The following is a 22,190-nucleotide window of genomic DNA, read 5'->3' as shown; positions in this document are numbered from 1 at the left end:
TAAAAAGAATAGGGTGTGTTGGTCCCTTCACAGGAAACTTTTCGTTGTTTCCTTATTTCCTTCCCGCCCAAGGATAAGTTGAGCAGCTTCTCAGCCTTACACCCAGGAGGTTTCAGGCCAGAGTCTGGAGAGCTCGGGGCTCTGGGTTTTCTGGGGGATCAACCCACCCCATCCTCACCCCTATCTCCGGCTTCCCTTAGGCCCTAAGGGAACCGTCCTTTCCAACCTTCTGCTACAAGCCAAAGTGAAACGCGCCCTTGTCGACTTTTACAATTTTGTGTTTGCGTTTTAAATTTTACAGAACTAACAAAGATAATTTCGCTAATTCTGGAAGGGGCTAAGGCTTTACAAGGATATCTTAGCACGTGGGAGGAATGACTCGGATCCTCCAGCCTTCTGAACCCACCCGGGACAGCTCAGCAGAAAGGAAGATTTGTCTGCTGCCAACGTGCAGGACACAGATCCTTGGTGTTGTTGTTGTTGTTGTGTGTGTATGTGTGCATTTTGTCGTTTTGTTTTCTTTTCTTGGCTCAGCTCTGAGAGCATTACGGAGCTATCCTTTCCCGCCTCTCGACCCTCCTCCTCTCCTCCCCTCCCCCTCTTCTTTCTGGTGCAGGCAATTAGGGTGAAGAAATCAGTGCCAGGCTCCTGCCTCTAAAGAGAAAGGAATTGCTTTGGGAATTGAGTCCTGACACCTGTCTCTGCCCTGGATGGCGAGAGGGGATGCGGGGTCAAACCGCCTAGGGGAAGAAGCCAGACCGATCGGGAGGGGAGTATACTCCCTAAAAGAACGTTTCTGGGGACTCTACTTGCCACGTCTTCCCGCCCTATCCTTTGCCCTCCAGCTTCACATAGGTCATTAACACGCGGGTTATTAACACGGAGTGTCCCTCCTTTTAGGCCCCCGGAGACCCAGACCCAGTGCTGGAATCAGAAGAGCCACACTGACAAGCTGTTCATTAATTTGCATTTATTTTCGGGAAATAATGTAGATAAAGGGGAGGGGGCCTGCCTTACATTTCAACAAGTAATTTGCGATCTCCACATCGGACAAATTAAATTTACAGATTACTTTCCCACCTACTGGACGAAACGGCCAAACCCCAAATGGATACACAGGCGCGGGCTGTCCGCAGATTTATAAGAGTGAAGGTGCACTAAGAACTCACTAGACAAAACAGGGTTGCTTAGAGAGAGAGAGGCTGACGGGAATGGGAACTGGGGGCTTGGGGCCTGGGTTTGCTCGTTTTTCCACAATGCTGCATTTTAATTTTTGTTCTTTCTTTTTTGTTTTGTTGGTCTCTAAACCGGAACTGCGACCCGGTGCTTAGACCGGGTGAAGGACACAGCCCTGCGCCCCAGCCCAGCCTAGCCCCCCACCCCAGTAGCCTGACTTGGTTGTTTCCTCCACACCTCCGACCCTCCGATCCTTAGCGCCCAAACGATTCTCTTTAATAAATATACATAGGAAAAAGGTGTGAGGGCAGGGCAGCTTTGCAAATGAAAAAGTAAAAGCGCCATTGTTCGAGGAGGAGAAGCAGGGGGACAGAAGGAAATATGTTTGTTTTTGTTTTATATATATGTTGTGTATATATGTTGTATATATCTTAAAGTTCTATTTCCTGGGCGCTAAAACGAGATATGCTCAGTTCAACCAACAGCAACTAAAAAGTTTAAGTGGTCCCTGGAACGGACCGGCTATGTACAGCATTCCCGCCGAGGCGGAAGCTTGAGCCAGTTCTACGCAGGGCGGGGCTGAGTGTGAGAGGCTAGGGGTGCGCTCCTCCCTCCGGCCCTGCCCCAGCGCATCCTGCTGGGGAGGAGGAAAAGCCGGAAAGCTCTGGCCTGCGGGCGGGGAGCCGGGCCCAGAGCAGGTGAAGGGACGGACGGCAGCCTGCACGGAAGGAATACTTGGTGGTTGTTTGGGAGCGGAGCGTGGGTGCACTCCAATAGGCAGACGCATGCCAGTTAGTGACTCCAGTGTCCAGAAAGAATAAATAAAAGTGTAGGGCTCAAACAGCCAGTCAGAGCGAAGAGCCTCCGAAGGCTGCAAGTGCATACTAACTGTCCAGAAAGACTAGAAGAAGGTGACTTAGGAGTTCGTTAGGGGTTGAGGGGACAAGCACATAGCTCTCCCGTACAGAACTTGTGGACCAAGCCAAAGCACCGGCCCCCTCATCCAGGGGTGAGCGGGTTTGCACACGCACACACACACCCCAAGCAAGTGGCACGAAGATGAGGGCGGCAGTGCAGGCAATGGGCATTTTTTACGGGCATGAAAATCAGGTCTGGAGAAGCTGAGGCAAAGGCGGGCGGTGCAGGAGCAGCAGCAACAGGACGGGGACCACAGAGGGCGTAGGTAGTTTCATTTCTCTTCCTCTCCCACTCCTGGGCTCACAATACCTGGAACCGCCATGAGGCTTGGTCTTTATAGTCCAGACAGTCGGGCGAGTTGAAGTTGAGTTTCCAAGCAGAAGAAGCGGCAGCGGCACCGGGCTCCTTGTAATCCAAGCAGTCGGCAGAGTTGAAGGCTAGCCCCGAGCTGCCATAGCCTTGGTGGTGATGGTGGTGGTGGTGGTGGTGGTGGCCTGAGGACTGGCTCAAAGGGTGGTGCGCGTGGGGATGGTGGTGGTGGTGGCCCGCCATGGAGGAGGGTGCCATAGGGCTGAGCTGGTGCGGGTGGTGGTGAGAGTGCATGGGCGCTAGATATGAGCTGCAGTCCACGCCACCAAAGTAAGAAGAGGAGGGCGTGGGGTAGCCCTGGCCGTAGCTGCCGCCCTGGCCATAAGACATAGGATAAGAGGCTGCAGCCGAGGCCGGGCCAGCGGCTACCGAGCGCTGCATACAGGATGCGTTGCTAGGCGCGGCCAATGGCTCGGGCACCGACACCGACGCAGGCGCTGAGCCGGGAGAGATGGAGGCTGGACTCCAGATGGATGAGGCAGCGGGTGTACTCAACGAAGACGGCACTGCCACCGCCGGGTTCCCGCCCAGGCCTGCAGCCGCTGCAGCCGCCGGGTTGGCGGAAGCACTAGAAGCCGAGCTAGAGGATGAGGCGGAGCTGGACACAGCCGGCGGTGTGAACTGGCCGCTGCTTTCGGAGCCGGAGCTCTCCCGCACCGGGGATGACTTCTTCTTGGCTGGGCGGCTCTTTGTCCCGCTCCCGCTCTGCTGCTGCTGGCGGCATTTGGCGCGACGGTTCTTGAACCAGACCTGCAGCAGGCCGCGTCGGGGAGAGAGTGTCAGTAGGCTAGGGGAGCTTCCTACTCCCTCGCCCTTGGGACCCACTATCCCGCCTAGGATCACGTCTTACACTCCTACCGAGGCTTCGCCCCTCCCCATCTCTAGCCCAGTCACACCCTGCCCCTACCCCAGCCTTCCCAGCTCCTCCATCCTCCCCAATCCTACTGCTCAAAGACCCCCGCTCTGGCCAACTAGGGATGTGCCCCTCGGAAACCCCAGACCAACTCTGCCCTAGGGTGGAACATCTGCATTTGTCCAACCACAAGTTCAGCCATCTCTAAACTGCTGTTGTTGGCTGCTCCCCAACAGCCCGCGTATGTTTGAGGCCCTGTTTTCTAGGGTTAGAGCTCAGGAAACAGCGGAGAGGCACAGAGCAGGCCGGGAAGTGGGGAGTAGTCACTAAGTTTGAGGTCGGAGCCAGTCGGCCAGGAGGCCCAGTGTGGGCAGGGAGAGAATTGTGGTGGGAGCAAGAGCAAAGTCAGGAAGCTAAACAGAGGCAGTACTGGGGAAGAAATCTGGGCAGAGTTACTTTGGGCTTCTTGGCTCCGAGTAGGGAACCAAATAGTACAGTCAGTCATGAAGTTTTCACTCCTCTTGGAAGGCCCGGTACTTGGCATTGCATTCCTGGTTCTTTCTCGAGCCTCCGGGGAAAGAAGGCGAGATAAAAAGCCCTTGATGAGAGTTCTGAGTTATCCAAACAGTAGTCTCAGGGCCCTTTCATCGCAAGAACAGAAACAGCAAAGCCAATAGCCGGGTTCTGCGTTCGGCAAATTCTTGGGGCAAAGCAAGTGTCTAATCAAACCGGAGCTACCCGCGGAGCCAACTCCCAGACAGGGCACAAGGCTCCGGCCCAGCTCCACTCTTCCATTTTCAGGATCCCCGGGATGCAAGACAAGGGCAGAGGCAGAATTCAGGACCCTGAAAGAAACTGCTAAACCCTGGGGAAGCTTAAGGGGTAGGCGCAAGGATCGGACCGTCAGGCACCTGACCTTCCGGAGCTTGTTTTTTTCTCCCGCAATTCTAAAAAGAACTTTCGGTACCTAAGGCGCCCTGGGGCCAAGGGCTCAATCCTGAGCTCTAAAATAGTTCCTTTAACTTTGCCCCCTCTTTCAGGCCCAGGCCCAGAGCCGGGGTGGGGGTGGGGCGTCAGGGAGGGGCCGCCCAGTCTGTAAACCCACCCCCAAACCAAAGTATCCTCCCCAGGACCTCTACCACCAGCCCCAGCACTCCTACCCTGACCCTCAAGCGTCAGAGGCGCTCACCTGGACTCTGGACTCTGGCAGGTTGATCTTGAGCGCCACCTCCTCGCGCATGAAAATGTCAGGGTAGCGAGTCTTGGCGAAGAGCGCCTCGAGCACGTCCAGTTGCGAGCGCGTGAAGGTGGTGCGCTCCCGCCGCTGCTTCCGCGGGGTGGCTGAGGGGACACGCGGGGGCGCCTCGGGTCAGCGGTGGCCACGAGGATCCGCACCAGAGGACTCAGACATGCCCCTGGCAGGCTCAGAGCGAAGACGTTGCAAAAGAAAGCCGAGCTCCGAGCAAAAGAAGCTCCCCCAAAGGCCGAGTCTGAGAGGCCACAGGTGGTAAAAAGTGCATGTGTGTGACTTCGAGCCTGTATCTCCAAGACTCTGGAGCTGCCCCCTTCCCTGACTCTCAGAGGTTAGGAAAGTAAGAGAAATTATGCAGTCTCTCTTCTTTCACACACGTGCGCGCGCGCGCGCGCGCGCGCACACACACACACACACACACACACACACCAGCACTCTCCCTGACTGGAGGGCGGGGAAGGGGTGCACAGAAACACCACCTGGAAAACACTTTTCTAGGGAATAAATGGAGTGAAAGAGTGGGAGCTAGAAAAAAAAAAAAAGCCAGAATTCGGCTAAAGCCATCCACATCAGCAGTGCAAAAGTTGGTGCAGACGACTGGTCTTGAGGACAATGCAGGGAAGGAGAATCCCCTTTCTCAGCTCAGCCAGTCCCTTTGCGTAGGGGAAGCTCTGCTCTTCCTGTCCGGGCATGGCGAGTGTCTAGATTTCTCATTCAATATTGGGGGGAAAGGAAGAGATTCACACATGCACAAACCAAAAAAAGCCACCCACGGAAAACAAATATCTATGCTGGCGGTGGGGCCACAACAGGAGACAAGGCGGCTGGTGTGGCTCGGTGGGGAGTGTGCACGTTGCCCGTTTCCGCTGCCCTGGCCCACCTCACCGACCCGCAACTCTGCCCTGTGAGCTAACAGCGTGCCCTGCATTATAAACAGACAAGGTAACCGGCTCCCTAGGCCAGCACAGAGACAAAGTGTGTGCTCAAACCCAAGAGGCTGGGGTCCCCAAGATTTGCTGGGGCTGGGGGTAGGGGGCGGGGCTGGTGCTCACCCGGATAGCCCACGGAGGGGTGCAGGAGGTCCATGGCGGGCCCGGCCAGGCCCAGCCCGTTCATGCCATATGGGGGTTGTTTGAGGTAAGACATCATGCTAACAGCCGGGTGGAGGCGCCCCGACGGATCCAGGGGGCTGGGCGCAGTGCGGGGCTCCCACCGCGCAGTCCTTCAAGCTCTGTAGCGTCTAGGGGCCCGGCCTATGGAGACACGAAACACAAGTCATTCTCAGCCATCTCGGCTTCCTGGTCTTGTCACAGGCTAGGAGCCACGGTATGGGGAAGAGACATAGGCTATGGACTGCGCAGGGCGGTCAATTCGGCTCTACAAGGCCTTAGTCTAAAGACCAAGACTTCTTCAAAAAGCAAACTTTTCTGGATCGCTATCGCCTCTTTTCAGACTTGGAATGCGCTAAAGACACTCGTAGGGCGTCGCTAGGATTGAGGAGAGGTTGAAAGCAAGGCCACGCTGGGGAGGTCAGAGCCTGAACCGCGGAGTTTGCAAGATCCCAAGTTTAGGCAAAATTCTAGTTCTGTGAGAGCCGGCCCTATTCTGCACCAGCAAACGTTCCCCGGGCGCCCCGGTGGCAGGCTGCCCAGAGGATGAGGGGTTGTTTCAGTTTATTTTAAATGTTTTGAAAGCAGGGCGAAAAGGTAGAGATTACAGAGAGCCAAGGCGAGGCGCTAGCAACACCTGGGCCTCTCCCGGACGCATGGCCCACCGTTTCTTCAAAGGTCTCGGAGGCTGGGTGCCGGCCCCAGAGCCCACAGCCACCCCGCCAGTTGGCCTCTCTGTGCTCAGCCGCTGAGAGATTGCTCACCGGAAATCCCACTACACCCCAACCGCAGTTAAGGTCCCAGGTCCCCCAAAGGCGGACAGAAGACGCAGAAGGGGCCACTGTAGCGGTGGTGTTTCTAAGACGCGCCCCCAGGTTAGGGGTGCCTCGCCATGGCCACAGGCCCTTCTTCACCAACTCAAGCGGTTCTTCATTCTGCCAGGTCCTTGTTGTGGGCAATGGGGTTCTGGCGGAGTCTATGCTCCAAAGGGTCTCGTAGATTTGGGACGGATCCTGGGACCTGTACGCTCCCTGTCTATCCTACTAGCTGAACCCGCGGCCCCAGCACCCTATCGGGACTGGAGAACTAGGCCTCGGCGGCGTCGCCCACGCTGACCTGGGCTGGAGTCTAGCTTCCCCAGTTGCTCCGAATCTGAGGCACTACTCTCAGGGGTTGGAAGTAGTGCTGAGGGAGTGGACGGGGGGCCCAGAGGACCTGTCGCTTCACCCCGCTTTGCGGGAACTCAACGCAGGCCTGGGACCCTGGCTAGGGAGTTCAGGAAGAGAAGTTAGAGCTAAAGAAGCCTCCGCTCCCATCCTTCGTGATCTACGGCCTGGGCCGGGGAACCCAATTTGCAGGGAAGGGAATGAAAGGAAACAGACAGGACTCCTGGGCCACGGGGACTCTGCTAGGCTGCTGCGTGAGTTTCAAAGACTTTTTCAAACTTAGCACTTCAGCTCGGTTACTTCGGAGGAGGCGGGGGCGCGGGGCCGCAGCGGAGCTCTGAGGTCCGCCGCGCACCCGGAGGGGAGCCAGGCCGCTCTTCAGCCCCGCCCATCTGCCGGGACCGGGGAAGCCGGGACCCGTCTGAAGAGGGGGAGGCGAGAGCACCCCGCGTGTTTTTAGAGCTCCGGGCGGCTTCGCGGCTTTCTCCTTACCTGCCCTCAGTTGCCGGGGCTGCTTACCATCTACCACCTCGCGCCCTCACCGACCCGCCGGGCAGCCAACCTGCAAAACAGAGCGGCATAGGAATTACCCGCCGGGCTGGAGGTTGTCTAGGACCCCCGGATTTCTTTCTTTCCCCAACTTCCCTCCTCCTTTCTCTTTCTTTCCACTGGCTTTGTGCGTGCCCCTCCAGTTTTCACTTTATTGCACAGACACTTTGTTTGCAAAGCCCTTCACGCTCCCGAGACACTTCCTCGCACGGGACCGCGCCGAACAGCCTCAGGGGAGAGGGTGGGGGTGAGAGGGGCAGAGTTCGGGGGCGGCTCACGGTTGCCGCTGCACTCCCGGTACAACGTGGAGGAGGTGGGGGCTGGGGAAATCCTGCAGGGGCACTTTGCAAACTAAATAAATCAAGCGATTTACCTTGTCGGAGTGGCTTGTCTTGCTCGGTTGCTTAGGTGATTGGAAATGTAGCCTGATGAAGATTGATCACCTTTCTACTGCCCTCCCCGAGTATGTGAACGCGAGGTGAGTGCGTAACGGGGTTGGGCTGCCAATCCCGGGCCCCGTGCGGGCTGAGTGACAGGGAGCCGGGCAATGGCAGCCCGAGCCCGGGGTTACCTCCGCGCGCCCCCGCCCTCCCCCGCCCCCTGCACCCCGCCCTCGCCACCAGCCCGCCCCGCCCCGGTCGCTCGCTAACTCCAGGGCTTGACTGGCAAACGCTGCACTGAGTTGGGCGAGGAAGGCGTGCGCAGCGCCGGAGCCCAGGTCGTGGAGAGGGACGCCGGTCCCTAGGCCGCCCTGGGGCCCCCGCCCTTCTCTCGCCCTTTCAGCGCCCTGGAGGGAGTGGCAAGAGAGGAGGCGAGGTGCTGGAGAACCGGTTCTCTCGCTCTCCCGCGCGCCACCCGGCTAGGAGGCCGGGTTGTGGGCGCGAGGGCTCGGGCGCCGCGGGCTGGCGGAAAGCGGGCCCCCGGCCCCTGGCCCCTCGCGCGGCGTCCCAGGCCCCAGCCTCTTCTTCACGGTGCCACCACCTGCAGACGGACGCCTCGGGCGGCTCGTGCCGGCACAGGCTACTCTGCGGTGCGCGGACACAGCCTCGGGTGCGCAGATCCCTCCTCAGCGCCTCAGTGCTCCCGCGCTCGGGAACAGCACCCGCAGGGGCGGCCCCGACACTTACCTGCTCCTCGGCGTCTCCTGGGGTTCCCAACCCCCACGAAGGGTGTTTGCAAGTCTTAAATCTTCTTCTGCAACGTCGGAGCCCAGCGTCTCCTCCCCCTTGCACACGCTTGACTTCTGAATCGAAAATTTTTGATAGGAAACTTTCTTTTCCTACTCTGCCTCTGTCTCCTTCCCGGTCTTCTACCAGGGACAGTCTGGTGGAAAACGGCCACAGACCCTTGCCTTCATTTTCTTTCCCACAAGCCATAGAAGGAGCCTCCCTGAGGCGACTTCCCCGTATTGTTCGTACCGGTGAAGCCCATTTCCCAGCCGAACAAACTCTTCAAGCACATCTACCTGAGCGGACTTCGCAAAGAGCAAAAAAGACAAAAAGAACACAAAATAAAAAACGTGATTTCGGCCCAATCCTGAGCAAGGCAATTCTTTTAAAAGGTACCTCCTCCTGAATATTAGGCACGAATTTACTGCCTTTCGAGGAATTCCTACCCTTTCTCCCTAATCCCCGCTCCCCTCCACCCCTACGGGTGGAGTGAAAAGTTTGAACAGGAGAAGGTTTGAGGGAGAGTCAAGGAGCCGCCGGGCGCATCTCGGTGGGAAGCGCCGGCGTTGCCTGGTCCGCGGGGTCGGGCACCTAGAGCCGACCGGGCGCTGGGCAAGGAGGAGAAGGAAGGGGGAGCCCGCTGAGTGAAAAGGGGCCGCGGTCGCGGTCCCGCTCATCAAAGTGCTTCCCCCTCCCCCAAGCGACACTTTCCTTTGGAGTCCGAATAAAATACGGTAACAGAATATGATGGAGAGCACACTGTTTCCTTAACTGCTTCTCAAAGGACCCGAGAGATCTTCTTAGGACCTTTAATAAGGCTTTGGTCGGTTCTTTTGTTGATCTCTCAAAATCAACTCCTTCTAATTGAAGTTGGAGCTGAAAGCGAGCTAATGTTCAAAGAAAGTGGCCGCCAGACCAACGAAATTACATTTTTTTTTTTTTGGACGATGAGGGAACATCTAATCAAAGGGGCCAAGGAGGAGGGGTGGGAGTGGGAAGTATGAAGGAGAAAAGGAGGTTTTACAAGATCTTTCTCTGGTTCACAAAAGTCAGCGACACGGGCGCTTCTCTCCAGAACAAAGACGCCGCGGCCCATTCACAAAAGAGAGAGAAAGAGACACAGAGAGAAAACAATAAAAGAAACGAGAGAAAAGGGAAAACATGATAAAGAAAAGCTTAACAAGGAAGAGACATTGCGGAGAGTGCAGTGCTGACCCGGGCGAAGACACACCTTAGGCTCCCGCAGGGCCCGGCGGGGAGTAGTAGCCCGCGAGGCCCGCGGCTCGGAACCCCCCGAGATGGTGCAAGGTTTAAAGAAAGAAACGAAATACACTGCCCCCTTCCCTTCTGGGAAAAGCCGCAGGCTGGAGCGTACTAGTTTTGGGGGGAAGCATATGCAGGCTTCTTGACAGCGTCCGCGTCCAGAGCGACCCCAGCCTGGGCCTGCGTGCTGTGTGCCTGCCCCCACTCCCCACAGCCAGGGCCCGGGTGCGCGCCCTGTCCCAGGCCCGCCACCTCTCCCGCTCTCGCTTCCTCGCGCTGTTTCGCATTCAGCTGCAGCGCCGGGCCGAGGTCCGGCGCTGCGAGGTGGGGCGGCTGTGGGCGCAGGAATGTGCTCAGGCGATCCCCAGGGCCAACCAGGGCCCACAGCTCTTGGTTCCAGATGCTGCCACGGTTGAAGTTGGGAAGTATCAAGTAGCACGACCCCCCTCCACCCCTCCACCCAGCTCTTAATGAGAGTATTTATCTAATCCCAAATTGCAGGCGAGTTTTCTTAATGCTCAACCCATAAAACCCCGGGATTAAGAGAAGAAAAAGAGAGAGGGGAGAGGAGAGGAGAGGAAGAGAGGATGAGGAGGTGGAGGAAGAGGAGGAGGAAGAGGAGGAGGAGGAGGAGGACGAGAGAGATGGAGATGAAAGTTTCTTGTACTCGGCGTAGAGGACCGAGGCGGTCGTCACTAGGCAAATGTCCAGGTGGGAGACGCTGGCCCAGAAGCCGCGACCGTTCTAGCAACGGCCGCAGCGTGGGGACGGGAAGAGGGGGCATCGCAGGGGGTGGATAAGTCAACCCAACCCAGGCCAGCCCGGCCGAGGAGGAAGTGTGGGAGTTGGGCTCCGGAACCCGGATCCAGCATCCAGGTGACCTCGAGGCCGGGCCCGACTCTGGAGGACACTTGGGACAGGGGGAGGGGTTTGGCTCCCGGGCCGTGGGATGCTGGCCAGGGGCGGAAGTTCTGCACCTGCCCGCGGGCTGTGCCCAAACCAGCCCGCTGCCAATGCTCCTCCTCCTCGGCGACCCCCGGGCCCACAGCTTCTTTTCCCGCAGCGCGGGCTTTCGGGTTCCCGGCCTCTCGGCAATCTGGGTTCGCGCCTGCGCTCCGGGGGCAGCCCTGTGCACAACGCGACGAAATCTGGACGCGGCGCCCTCGCTGCTGCTTGACCCGGCTAGTCCCGGGGGTCCACGCTCCGCCGCCACTGCGGGGCGTGCGGGCGCCACAAAGCAGCCCAAAGGAAAACCCGCGAGGCTCGGGCCGGGGGCAGGAGGGGCAGGGACAGGGGCGGCAGATCTGAGATTTGGCAGGTCGGGAGAGGCTTGGGGAACCGCCTCTCTGTGAGGCTTCTCGGGAAGGAAGGCTCCCCGAATCCAGCGTCAATGGGGTGGGAGACGCTGCTAGCCCAAAACTCAGGTTGCTATAGGCTGGCGATTTCCGTCTGCAGGCTTCCCTGGGCTTAGAGCGGGCTTCTGAGAGCTTCCCCCAGAGAGCAGCCACTCGCTCTGCCCTCCTGCTCGAATAAAGAGGGCAAATACCCGATTTCATTGAGTTCCGGTAACTTTTGAGTAACTTGTTAAAATCTTTGTCATGAAGAAACTCTACTGTTGCAAGTTTTTATTATCGTTTTGAAAGACTGGCAACGGAAGGCGGCTGCATGATTTTCGAACGGAATTTGTGTATGTATAAATACTTGCATGTATGTGTACATATATGTGTGTATATATGTATGTGTGATCTAGGCAAAACTATAAATGGTAGCAAACTGTTTTCTCTGTTTCCAGACTTGTTGAATTAGCCTTCTTTGTTTGGGACACCTCTCTAGAGGAGTGATGGGCACTACCATATAATCACCAGTTTCTGTTGCCTACAACTTCTGTTAAAAGTGCCCTTTCCCTCATCTCTCTCACACACACCTGCATGCACTCACCCCCCACCAACAACCCTCTTCCTTTCATTTCAGCACCTATAGACTTGCCAGTTATCAGAAATCATAATTCTTCTTCACATGAGTGCAAAATTATAACAACTGAAAATAATATGGAAAATTCATCAAGATATTACCCCTTTTTTTCAGTGCTTTGGAATAAAATTTTTCCTCAAATCTTTAACAGAGATGACCCTTTACAAAAGATGATAGTTTACACTGCTTAAGAAAATATGACTAATTGCTTTTCAATTCAAATTCGTGTGTCAGCAGGGCCCCTTTGGGATGGTGTAAACTTACTCAGCTCCAAATACAGCCATTCAAGAGGACCATTTTTTTTTCCACATGAAAAGTCTTGCAGATACACAAACTTCTCTTCAAACCAGTGTCGTTTTCATGATAAAGAAGTAGCAGAGTGTTTAAGGTAAGAAAGTTTCTGCTTTTATTGAAAATTTATATATGACCTCAGTATTGTAATAAATAAACAGATAACCATTTTCACACAAAAAATGACAGTGCTATGCTAGAGAAGAAAATATTAATTGGGGGATTTACTCATAGTGGCAAGACAGACTTTTTATCAATACAGAATAAATATTAACAGCATTCTTGAGCCAATGTTGAGACCCAACAAAAGGTAGGAACCAAGCTAGATGTAATAAATAATTACCCAGAGAAAAAGATGGCACATTCTCAGAAGATAAGAGCTCTTTGTAAACTGATGCATGTCAGTTAGTCCCATCCTCATAGCTCACCTTCAAATCACAAGACTTGTCTCAGGCTATGTTAAAGGGCCATCCTCTGAGGAGAGCAGAGGAAAGGAACTCTATTATCCTTATAGTAAAATGCAAAAATAACTGCAGAAAATCCCACTGGTAAATAGAACAGTTTAATAAGTAGATTGAATATGATCTAACTATAAAATGTAGGTAACAGAGTCAGGGTTACATATGGCAGGACTGGAAAAAAATCATTCATGATAATTTTCTTATCCCCCTCTTACCCCCCTCCCACCATCATTATGCTATTAACAACAACAACAACAACAACAACAACAACAACTTTAAAATTTTCTCCCATCAAAAAATGAGGGAAGGGTGTTCTTTTCTTTCTTCTTTGAACAGTTTCTTGAACACTCCCAATACCAGTCACTCACAAGGTATCTGTGCAAATCTATTTCACATGATTTCAAGGAAATGATTAACTCACACAAAATATCCTTAAACAAAGCTAATTTGGAGTTCTGTATATTATCTGGAAAGGAGGGAGGAAAAGGGGTGGTGGTGGTGGAGGAAGTACAATCCAGCCCAATGAAATGTTAAAAGTTTTAAATCAACAACGAGTCTGCTTTTTCTGGTCTTAGGGACCCAAGACTAAAATTTTGGGATATGGTCTGGTCTGGCTGCTATTGAAGAACACATTTCTCTTCTTTCTTGGCCATCTTTCCTTTGTTTTGCTCCAGAGTTCGCTCCAAATGCTCATCTTCTTCTTCGGCCCTGGAAGTCAAACAGGAAACACAATTATTTTTCTTCGTGGAGGGCAGAGCAGCACTCCCCTCTCCCTGAATTCCGCCCCCAGAGGGTATGGGCATCTGGGGACCGGCGGGAGGCTGCCCAGCCCACCCGAGACCTATGGACTGAAGTTTCCGAAAACTTCTCGTCCCCTCAGCAGGCAGCAGAGCCTCTACCCGACCCCATCGCCCACTCACTGCTTCTCTTGTGCATCCAGGTCCCTGACAAGCGCGTCTCGCTTGTTCACCAGGGCCACCAGCTCATCCAGCAGGAGTTGCTCGCGCCGCTTCTGGGCCTCAGTCTTCTGCCAGTCTGTGGACAGGAGGCTCATTATTCACTCGCACAACCTCTGCACACCCCGCCTTCCCCTTCCCGCCTTTTCTAGTTTCCTTGTATTTCTCCTCAAACCATATTATAGAACCATTAGCTAGTGTTTTGTGGGGAGGTTGGCCATTGTGGAAACGATTTCACCCCTAAAACCCTGCTTTCTAAAATTTCCCGCAGATGGAGACGGCTACGGCTGGGCTGGAACCTGAAAAGGAGGCCAGGTGTGAGCCGGTGGCTAGCCGGAGGTGCGCACCTGATTTCAGCCAAAGTGGGGGAGGGAGAGCTGGAGGCCCCGAAGAGGTCCGCTGGAGGCTGGGTGGTGGGGGATGTGGGTAAATGAGGAGGCGGGAAGGAGAGATGGGCGATAAAATCATTCTAAAAACGCTAGAGAATCTGCCTGAGAACCTATCCTCCTCCCCCGCCCCCATGCTCACCCCATACAGCCCATTCTTCACTAATTTCCTCTTCGCTCTATTTTAGCAGTTGGATGTATCTCACACTGGGCGCCATATGCTTCACAATAACTTTAAAAGTAGTGAATCGGCTAATTAGCATTTTTCTTTGAAGTAAAAAATAAATTTGCTCTGCAATATTACACTGCAGCTCTCGATCACATCACAGCCAGTTTTCTTTTGGAGAGGTCTGCTGAGTGATTTCAAATCAAAGCAGTTTTGCAAAGAAAAAAATTACATCTTTTTGAAACCCCATGTTAAAGGTTGGAAAAATCCGATGGGCAGTGCTCTTTATATGATAGGAGCAAATTTTTTTGAAGGTTTTAGGCCCCACTAATATATTTCCTAATCTTTGCTGGTCTGATAATTTCCTTAAGATGAGCAGTAGTTTGGTTTAATAAAAACAGGACCTAATCGAACATTTAAAGCACTTTTGAAACCAAAGCCAACAGCTCTATGGCCAGACTGTAAGGGCTTGTAGCTGTCAATCAATCCCCAGTCTACCCCGCCTCCCTCATTAGGAAGGTAAACAATGAAAAGAAGAAGTAGATGATGAGGCAGATAGCAGAACAAATGAGGACCTAGAGGGAAACAGGACACCAGCTTAGAAAAAAAAAAAAAAAAATGGCCACTGACTCATGCAGCCCCTCCCCCAGCAAATGCACTTTCCAAAAAAACAGAGAAGTGCAATCCTTTCGGGTTTCTCTCTTCTCTCTCCATTGCCCTGGGCAATCATGTTAAAACTCACATGGCTGGTGCTTATTCAGATAAACCTAACAATGCACACCGCTGGTTACCATGTGAATCTTCACAAACCACACAAGAATGTGCTGGTTCAAATCCCCCCGACCCCCTCCAAAGCAAAATTTATTCAAGACAGCAAACTGCTCAGCAGCTTTATGAAAGCAAATGGTGCTAGAGGGAATTCTATCTTGTATTTACAAATTAAAAATTAGATACATCATCATGCAATAAAGGTTAGAATAGCAGTAAGAAGCTAGAATAGTTTATTCAATTTTATCACTATTCCTTTCATTATAAGCTCAAATACATACATACAAATATATGAAACATACCATATATTAATTATTCACATTTGATACAAAACGTCACACAAACCATCATGTTTCCTTCTCATTTAAAAAAAGAAAAAAAAATTCTATAGCATGGAGAGGAATAAAGAAACTAGTATTATGGAAAGGTTTTTTTCCCTAAATGTGAGAATTAAAAATATAATAATCAAACAGTAAAACTGAAGAAAAGCCATATCTATCATAATTTTATTCTTTGGATTAAAATGCTACTGAGTTTCAGGAATGCTGGACAATTTTCTAATCCGGTTCTTGTTCTTAATCAGTCTCATTCCACATAGCAAATATTTTAATAGACCTCTCCAGGTTGGAAGATCTTAAAGGTCATCAGTCTAATTTCAGGTAACTGTAGTTCTAGAAATATTAACTCAGAGAAAAACTTGCTAAATTTGTAACTAAGTTTTATAATTATCAAGATTACTAGTTTTGATGAATATTAACTTTTTCATTCAAATCTCAAGAAATCATTCTGATTATAAGCTTTAATTTATAATTCTTTACTTCTAAAACATCTTGATAAGAGCATCACAAGGAAATTTCCTCCATCATACACTTAAAAAGTATAAGTAAATCGAAAATTACAAAATTTTTTAACAACATAATTTTCTTAATTGAATTATCCTATCTGCACTTAACCAGCGACTTTTAAGGTTTTAATTAATAATTAGAAATATCAAGATTTCCTTAATTTAAAAAAAATAAGGCTTTAACAATATGTATAAAAGAGAAAACCTTTTTAACTCCTGAAATGTTGAATGATTTTTTTTAAATCTTAACTTTTTTCCAAGCTAATTTTCCCATAACTGTAACAAAAACATTTTAAAATATGAATATTTAGGTAATTTTCATCATTTCACAGTCAAATTTAACTGACACTAGAATTTAAAATGTTCTGGCATAAACATAAAATTTTTCATATTAAATCTGTCATCACTACATTAATATCTATCTATAAAATATTAGTCAATTGTAAAGGAAATAGCTATGTGTAGTGAGTACATTTTACATTAGCAAAACTATTTTTACTTTGTATTTACTTTTCACGAGAGTAAATTTACACACACACACATATATGAATGCTAGTTTAGGAAATTAAACTATTTTGATTACTTTAAAAAATTAATACCTTTAAAACTGATCAAGATTCACATTTGTATGTACAAATCTAACTTTAAAAATTAAAAAAATCATTTTTAAAATAGCTTCACCTAGACATAATGTCATGTTTTAAAATCCTGCATGTAAATTTATATGTTACCTGTTATGCATTTTAAGAAAGGGTTATTCACCTATAATTCCAGTCACAGCTAGCTAGATGACTTTGGCTTGGACAGACTACAGTGTGGGTTCTGATTAATTTGAAGATTCCAGTGTACTTTTGCTACAAAAGCCATATCCTCTTGCAACAAATAGGATTACGTTTTGATGCTGCATTTGAGCCAAAGTGTTGAAATAAAGAGATTCTGTTTATGTCCACGTACACTGAGCTGTTTTGTTAATTTAAAAAACTCTTTTTTTATATATAGGGCCAATTTTTTATTCCCTGATTTAGTTTATTTGCTGAAGTTAATAATTACCTTGGGAAAAAGGCAAAAGAAATACCTATAAACACTTTAATAGAAAGGACCTACAGTTCTTGTAGTAAACCTTCCACCTTGCCACTATAAATAAGCCTGGCACTTTGATGAAAATTAACACTAGTTTTGTAAAGAGCACATTGGGGGATTGCAGTCAAGTCTTATCTTTAGTTCCAGTCAACTAGCAATCCTGAAAGAGTTTGCATCATCATCAGAGCAGGCCATTTGATAGGATTCTACCGCTGTACCTAATCAATCTATGGAAGACTGTGGCTGTGCTGTGCAACAAAGCTAAAATAGATTTACAAATGGGGTTTTAGGGGATAAGCTCCTCCACAGGATTACATATTGATTTTAAATATAAAAAGCTTATCATATAAACCATAACTACAAAAATAGTGAACCTATGCATAAATCCCTTTAGAAGAGCACCCACTTCAAACTCTAAGCCAAGAATAAATCAAGATGTACAAAATCCTAGAGAAGATCCATTTCTTGTGCAGAAAATGAACATACCACTTTCTAAAAGCCCACCCCAATGTGTGCAGAAATGAATTTATCTTTCCTGAGGAGGCATTAAATAATCTGGAACAAAAAAACTATAGGAAAAGTATCTGAAAGATGTTTGTTAGCTTAAGGGATCCTACAACTTAGCTCAGTAGAGTGAAACTCCTGCTATGAAAAATACCTCAGGAAAAAAAAAAGGTAAAAACAGGCCAACATGATTATGGATTCTCAGAAGAATGGACATATTTCATAGTATTATTATTATTATTTTGCTCTCAAACCAAGCTGTTAATATTTCTTTCAGTGTGCTATGGCTATTAACATTCCATGCTTTTCTTCTGGTGAATGGTTTAAGCAGCAGATTTATTTGAAAAGATTTTATTATTACAAAAACCATCTTATCCTTACTAAGTAGAAGAGATGGAAAAGAACAGAGGAATGAACTTTAAAACAAAGGAAAGCAAAACAAAACCAACTCATGTTGCCTGTTGGTATTTTTCTGTGGTGTTTTAACACTCCACAAGGCTACTGAACTAACTAACGTGTGTCCATTCTGAGGGTTGGCTCAGAGGACAGTCTTCACAGAACTGATCACCTCTCCAGGATAGCCCAGCCCTTGTACTGCCAGGCTAATGCAACAGGCCTCTCTCTAAGAAAAGGTCTTTATTTATAATCAATAGGCTGCTTGCTTCTTTCCTTAAGTCTCTTCTTCCCCTCAACCAGCAAGGGAAACTGGCTGAGAGATTTAAGGCACAATCACATATGGGACAATGATATTATTTCAAAATAAGACAAAAAATAGTTTGAAAAAGAAAAACATTACTTTTTTCCCTCTTAAAAAAATATGGCTTTCTAATGATGTTCCATTTGCACAAGAGTAGGCAGATAAAAATGCAAGATTATTTGGGATTGTAGGTCTGGTATGTAGGGACAGGACTGCCAATGAAATTGGGATCTTTTATATGTATCATGGCTATCCTTTTAAGATGGTATATGGTAATAATACTGGTTTTGGGATAGAAGCAATATCTGCCTTAAAAATCAACTGTATTGTATCAAGCTGTATTTTAGGGATGATTTAACTTACTATACATAAAAGAGAGGGCAAAATTTTAATACTCTATATTCAGTGTAACGTATAATGATCTATAAAGAATAAACTGTATAATGAGTTATATATTATAAAGTCTATATATAATACATTTTAAATTACACATACATATATATAACATATAAATAGTACTTGCAGTAACTACCTTTCACTGACTGTTTACCTTTCCAATCTCTTAAAAACTATACAATGACTACAAAAAATATATCCAGAGGAAAAATACTATTCAATATACTTTTATATTTTATTTCAAGGCAAGTTTCACAGAACTTCTTAAATTTTTTTGACAAATTTTATAATCGTTATCAGTGGTATAATTTGATATACTTGGATAGTCACTTGAAGGAAATTAATTATATGAAACCCTTTAAAATAAGTGATTTCTAAATGAGGATATATAAATGTTGTTAGTCATATTTACCAAGTGAGATTATGGACATAAAAGTAATTAAAAATAAAACTGCTATAAATGTATAAGATACTATGATAAATAGAATATTTTTTATATAATAACAGTATTATAAAGTATTTTTTAAATATATGGTTTCACTTGTCTTCCCCTTACAAACTTAAATTTCTAGTTTTTGAACTAATTAGAATTGACTTATTATGGATCAGGTACCTTATCAGGTAAAAAAGAAAATTACCATGTTCAGTCAATGGGTTAAGAGGTCAATATAGAATAGGAAAATCAATTTGCATTGATTAGACAAAAGGTCCATTTTACAGAGCCCAGAGAATTAGCAGACAGACATCTTTAACTATGAGACATTTTCAACTAAGTAGTATAAGGAGAAAAGCTTTAAATGCTATAGTTAAGAGAGCTGATGTTTACTGATATTATGAACCATGCTTAGGATTACTACATAATTCATTTAAAAGCTTTATGAAAAGTATGAAAGTGTTTCATTTATCCCTTATGCCCAAATCTTTGCCTGAATAATCGCTTAACAGGAGTTGGAATCTTAAGAACTATAGTACACTGGACAGTGACATATTTTAGTGTTGACATCAATTACATATTAAGGTAAAAATTAGATTCTAAATGTGAAAAAGCAAAATGATAAATCTTTCCAAAACCTCCCTTGTAGAAACAACTTTAAATTGTATATAGTAAAATGTAATTAAGTCATTTAACTCCTTATATTTTCCATTTTATTGACATTTAAGTGTACTGACAAAAGTTAAGAAAACTTTGTGTTTAATAGCAAGCATAATGATTATCTATCTATCTGAATTAAGGTCCTTAGGTTTTATATGACTACTGCTTTTTGACTCCAAGGCATGTTATAATCCTGTAGGTCTCTAGTCAGATCACACCTAGGGAGACTAGAAGTGTATTACCCTCTTTAAATCTCTCTTGACAATAGACACCTCACATACTTCACTCCACCACAGCACTTACCTTCAATGGCTAACATCGCCCGCAATTCCCGATTCAGCAGCTCATACCTTCGTTCTAAATCATGTTCTTTTTCCCTAGGCAAGTTGCAAAAGTTCATCAATATGCTAATTACTAAATCATTAAACACTTAAAAGAACCTTTAGGTTACATTGATTTTATGACTCATAACTGACTTTTCTCTTTAACTTTAAGCTACTCCAAACAAATGATACACAAACCTAAATAAAATCTTCCTCAGGTTGAATATTTACTAGTGCTATTATTTTTCTCCTCCAATTTTGAATTGCACAGAGGTATATTTTAATCTGTGAGTTAAAGAGTCTTATTCTTCAATGCTTCTTGTATTAAATGCCAGGTATAAGGCTATTTTGTAAAAGAGTTTTCATAGTTCACAACAAACACTTTTTTGTCTAGAATTCCATGTGAAAAGAATACAAGAAATATAACAGTGCTACCAGTGCAAATTTAATATGGACACAATTAAAAACCCAGATTAGCCCTGGCCAGTTTGGCTCAGTGGTTGAGCGTCAGCCTGTGGACCAGAGAGTCCTGGGTTCAGTTCCCGCTAGGGGCACGTACCACAAAAAAACAAACAAACCAGGATTAGTTCATTGTTGTGCTTCTTCAAAACTCTTTTATTAAGTCCAGGTATAATAGAAATGACAAAAATATTTGTTTTCACTAAAATAAAAAACACGTAAGCCTGCTCCTTCCCACGCTAAATGGCATAATATAAGAAGACTGCTAATTAGCAAAAAGAAACAAACATTAAGTCTTACAGTAAACTAAAAGGTAAGGACTAAGAATGCTTACGTTTGGTCTAGTCTACATTTTACTGTAATTCTTGCAATCATAAAAAGGTCACTTCTTTGTAACTCATCACTCTTTTTATTCCAAAATTTAGGGTACCATCATCTGTAGAACACAAAGGTTCTTTTGTCCTTATTAAGAGTTACTTTAATTTTTAATTTAAAATTTGATGTTAAATAGATTTCAATTTTATTTCTTAAACCCTTAATAGGTACCAAATCTCCTTTTTCTGCACAATGCTTTATTTTTTAAACACAAAAATTGTTTATATTCGTTGGTTTTCTTTTTTGTTTTTTTTCCTTTATTGAGTTTAGAGGGGCGGGGGAAAAAAGAGGGAGAGAGATATAAACACATTGATGAGAGAGAACACTGATTGTCTACCTCCAGCATGCCCCTACTGGGGATTCTGCCCACAACCTGGGCATGTGTCCTGACTGGGAATCGAACCAATGACCTCTTGGTGCATGGGTCGATGCTCAACCACTGAGTCATACTGGCCGGACGATATTCAATGGCTTTCTATATAATAGACATTTCTTCAGTATCTATCATTCTACTTTTTCTTGTTGTTTTGCGAGGATACTTTTCCCATTGATTTTTAGATAGAATGGAAGGGAGGGAGGAAGAGAGAGAAAGAAAAACATCGATGTGAGAGATACACATTAATCAGATGCCTCCTATATGGGGCAGGAGATCAAACTTGAAACCCAGATATGTGCCCTTAACCGGGAACTGAACCTGCAACCCCTCAGTCTGCGGGCCAATGCTCTAACCACTGAGTCAAACTGGCCAGGGCTCTATCATTCTATTTTTAAAATTCTTACTGTTCAGACGAAAATTGGTTATAAACTATTTTTTATTTTTATATAAAATATACTATAATCTCTAAGGAAAGAAAAAGTTAAGCCTAATAAATATGAAACCCCAAAGAAAGCAATAACAAAAAGCCTAAGGTCCATCAATGTTGTAGGAAAAACAAGCAGTCATGAGTACTTACAGGAGAGAGAGCTGGTTCATTCTCCTTATTAAGGCATTTTTCTTATTAACTAACATAAACCATTCCTGCATCATAGCTTCTTCTTCTTCTGTGTTTCTTCCTATAATTCAGGAAGAGTGATTTCTTGTTATATGGCATTTGTAAGCAAATAATAATTGAGCACAAGTGTTTTGTTTTTTTTTTAAACATGAAACATTTTAGCTACTCTGATAGTACAAATTAGACAGTTTATAACAACACAAGATTAAAGTCTAAGGCCCTAAAAAAGAAACTGATATGTAAAATTTCATAATTTTCTAAAATTCAATCTTCTAAAGCTGGTATTATTCAGCATGTATAAATACACAGTCCCCATGAACATATCTAGAGATCATACTAACACTAAGTACAATGTTAGTGTTAAAAAAAAAAAGTGTTCCAACTTTTAAATCCTCCCCACAGGCTGATTTGTTATTATAGTTCAATGAGGAATTCATGGTGCTGACAGACATATGGTTATGATAAAGAAAAAGGAAAAATCATTGTGAGAACTACAAGACTAGCAGGAAGATCAGAGAAGTTCAGAGATTTTGTGAAAGCTTCCACTTGTAACAACTTTTTTTCTCTCTTATTTTTCTCCCTAAAAGTAAACAAAACACATAGG

The 22,190-nt window shown here is 46.8% G+C and overlaps 2 protein-coding genes and 1 long non-coding RNA gene across 9 annotated transcripts in view; 1 reads left to right on the top strand and 2 right to left on the bottom strand.

The window, feature by feature from the left end:
* Window positions 1-1,571: 1,571 nt before the first annotated feature.
* OTX1 (orthodenticle homeobox 1) lies at window positions 1,572-7,905 on the bottom strand. Its single transcript, XM_036262731.1, has 5 exons — window positions 7,766-7,905; window positions 7,336-7,405; window positions 5,621-5,821; window positions 4,506-4,657; window positions 1,572-3,213 (listed from the first exon to the last, which is right to left on the bottom strand). Exons 3-5 carry the CDS (start codon window positions 5,715-5,717, stop codon window positions 2,395-2,397), a joined length of 1,068 nt encoding a protein of 355 aa, XP_036118624.1. The 5' UTR covers window positions 5,718-5,821; window positions 7,336-7,405; window positions 7,766-7,905; the 3' UTR covers window positions 1,572-2,394.
* Window positions 7,906-11,149: 3,244 nt separating this feature from the next.
* On the top strand, window positions 11,150-13,860 carry LOC118631235. Its single transcript, XR_004959750.1, has 3 exons — window positions 11,150-11,511; window positions 12,033-12,183; window positions 13,775-13,860. It is a non-coding gene; the product is annotated as an uncharacterized LOC118631235 (long non-coding RNA).
* EHBP1 (EH domain binding protein 1) overlaps window positions 12,178-22,190 on the bottom strand; it is a 602,469-nt gene continuing 592,456 nt past the window's right edge. For all 7 annotated transcript variants that reach the window (XM_036263545.1, XM_036263548.1, XM_036263550.1 and 4 more), the window contains 4 exons: window positions 21,548-21,647; window positions 19,741-19,814; window positions 13,468-13,582; window positions 12,178-13,255 (listed from right to left, as the gene is read on the bottom strand). In XM_036263545.1, coding sequence (XP_036119438.1) covers window positions 13,165-13,255; window positions 13,468-13,582; window positions 19,741-19,814; window positions 21,548-21,647 — 380 coding nt within the window. In that variant the 3' untranslated portion in view covers window positions 12,178-13,164. The remainder of the gene's footprint in view (window positions 13,256-13,467; window positions 13,583-19,740; window positions 19,815-21,547; window positions 21,648-22,190) is intronic.

Source organism: Molossus molossus, unplaced genomic scaffold (genome assembly GCF_014108415.1).
Source record: "Molossus molossus isolate mMolMol1 unplaced genomic scaffold, mMolMol1.p scaffold_m16_p_15, whole genome shotgun sequence".
In the NCBI taxonomy this organism is placed as follows: domain Eukaryota; kingdom Metazoa; phylum Chordata; class Mammalia; order Chiroptera; family Molossidae; genus Molossus; species Molossus molossus.
The sequence above is the reverse complement of the archived record's forward strand: the minus strand, read 5'-3'. Positions and strand labels throughout refer to the sequence as shown.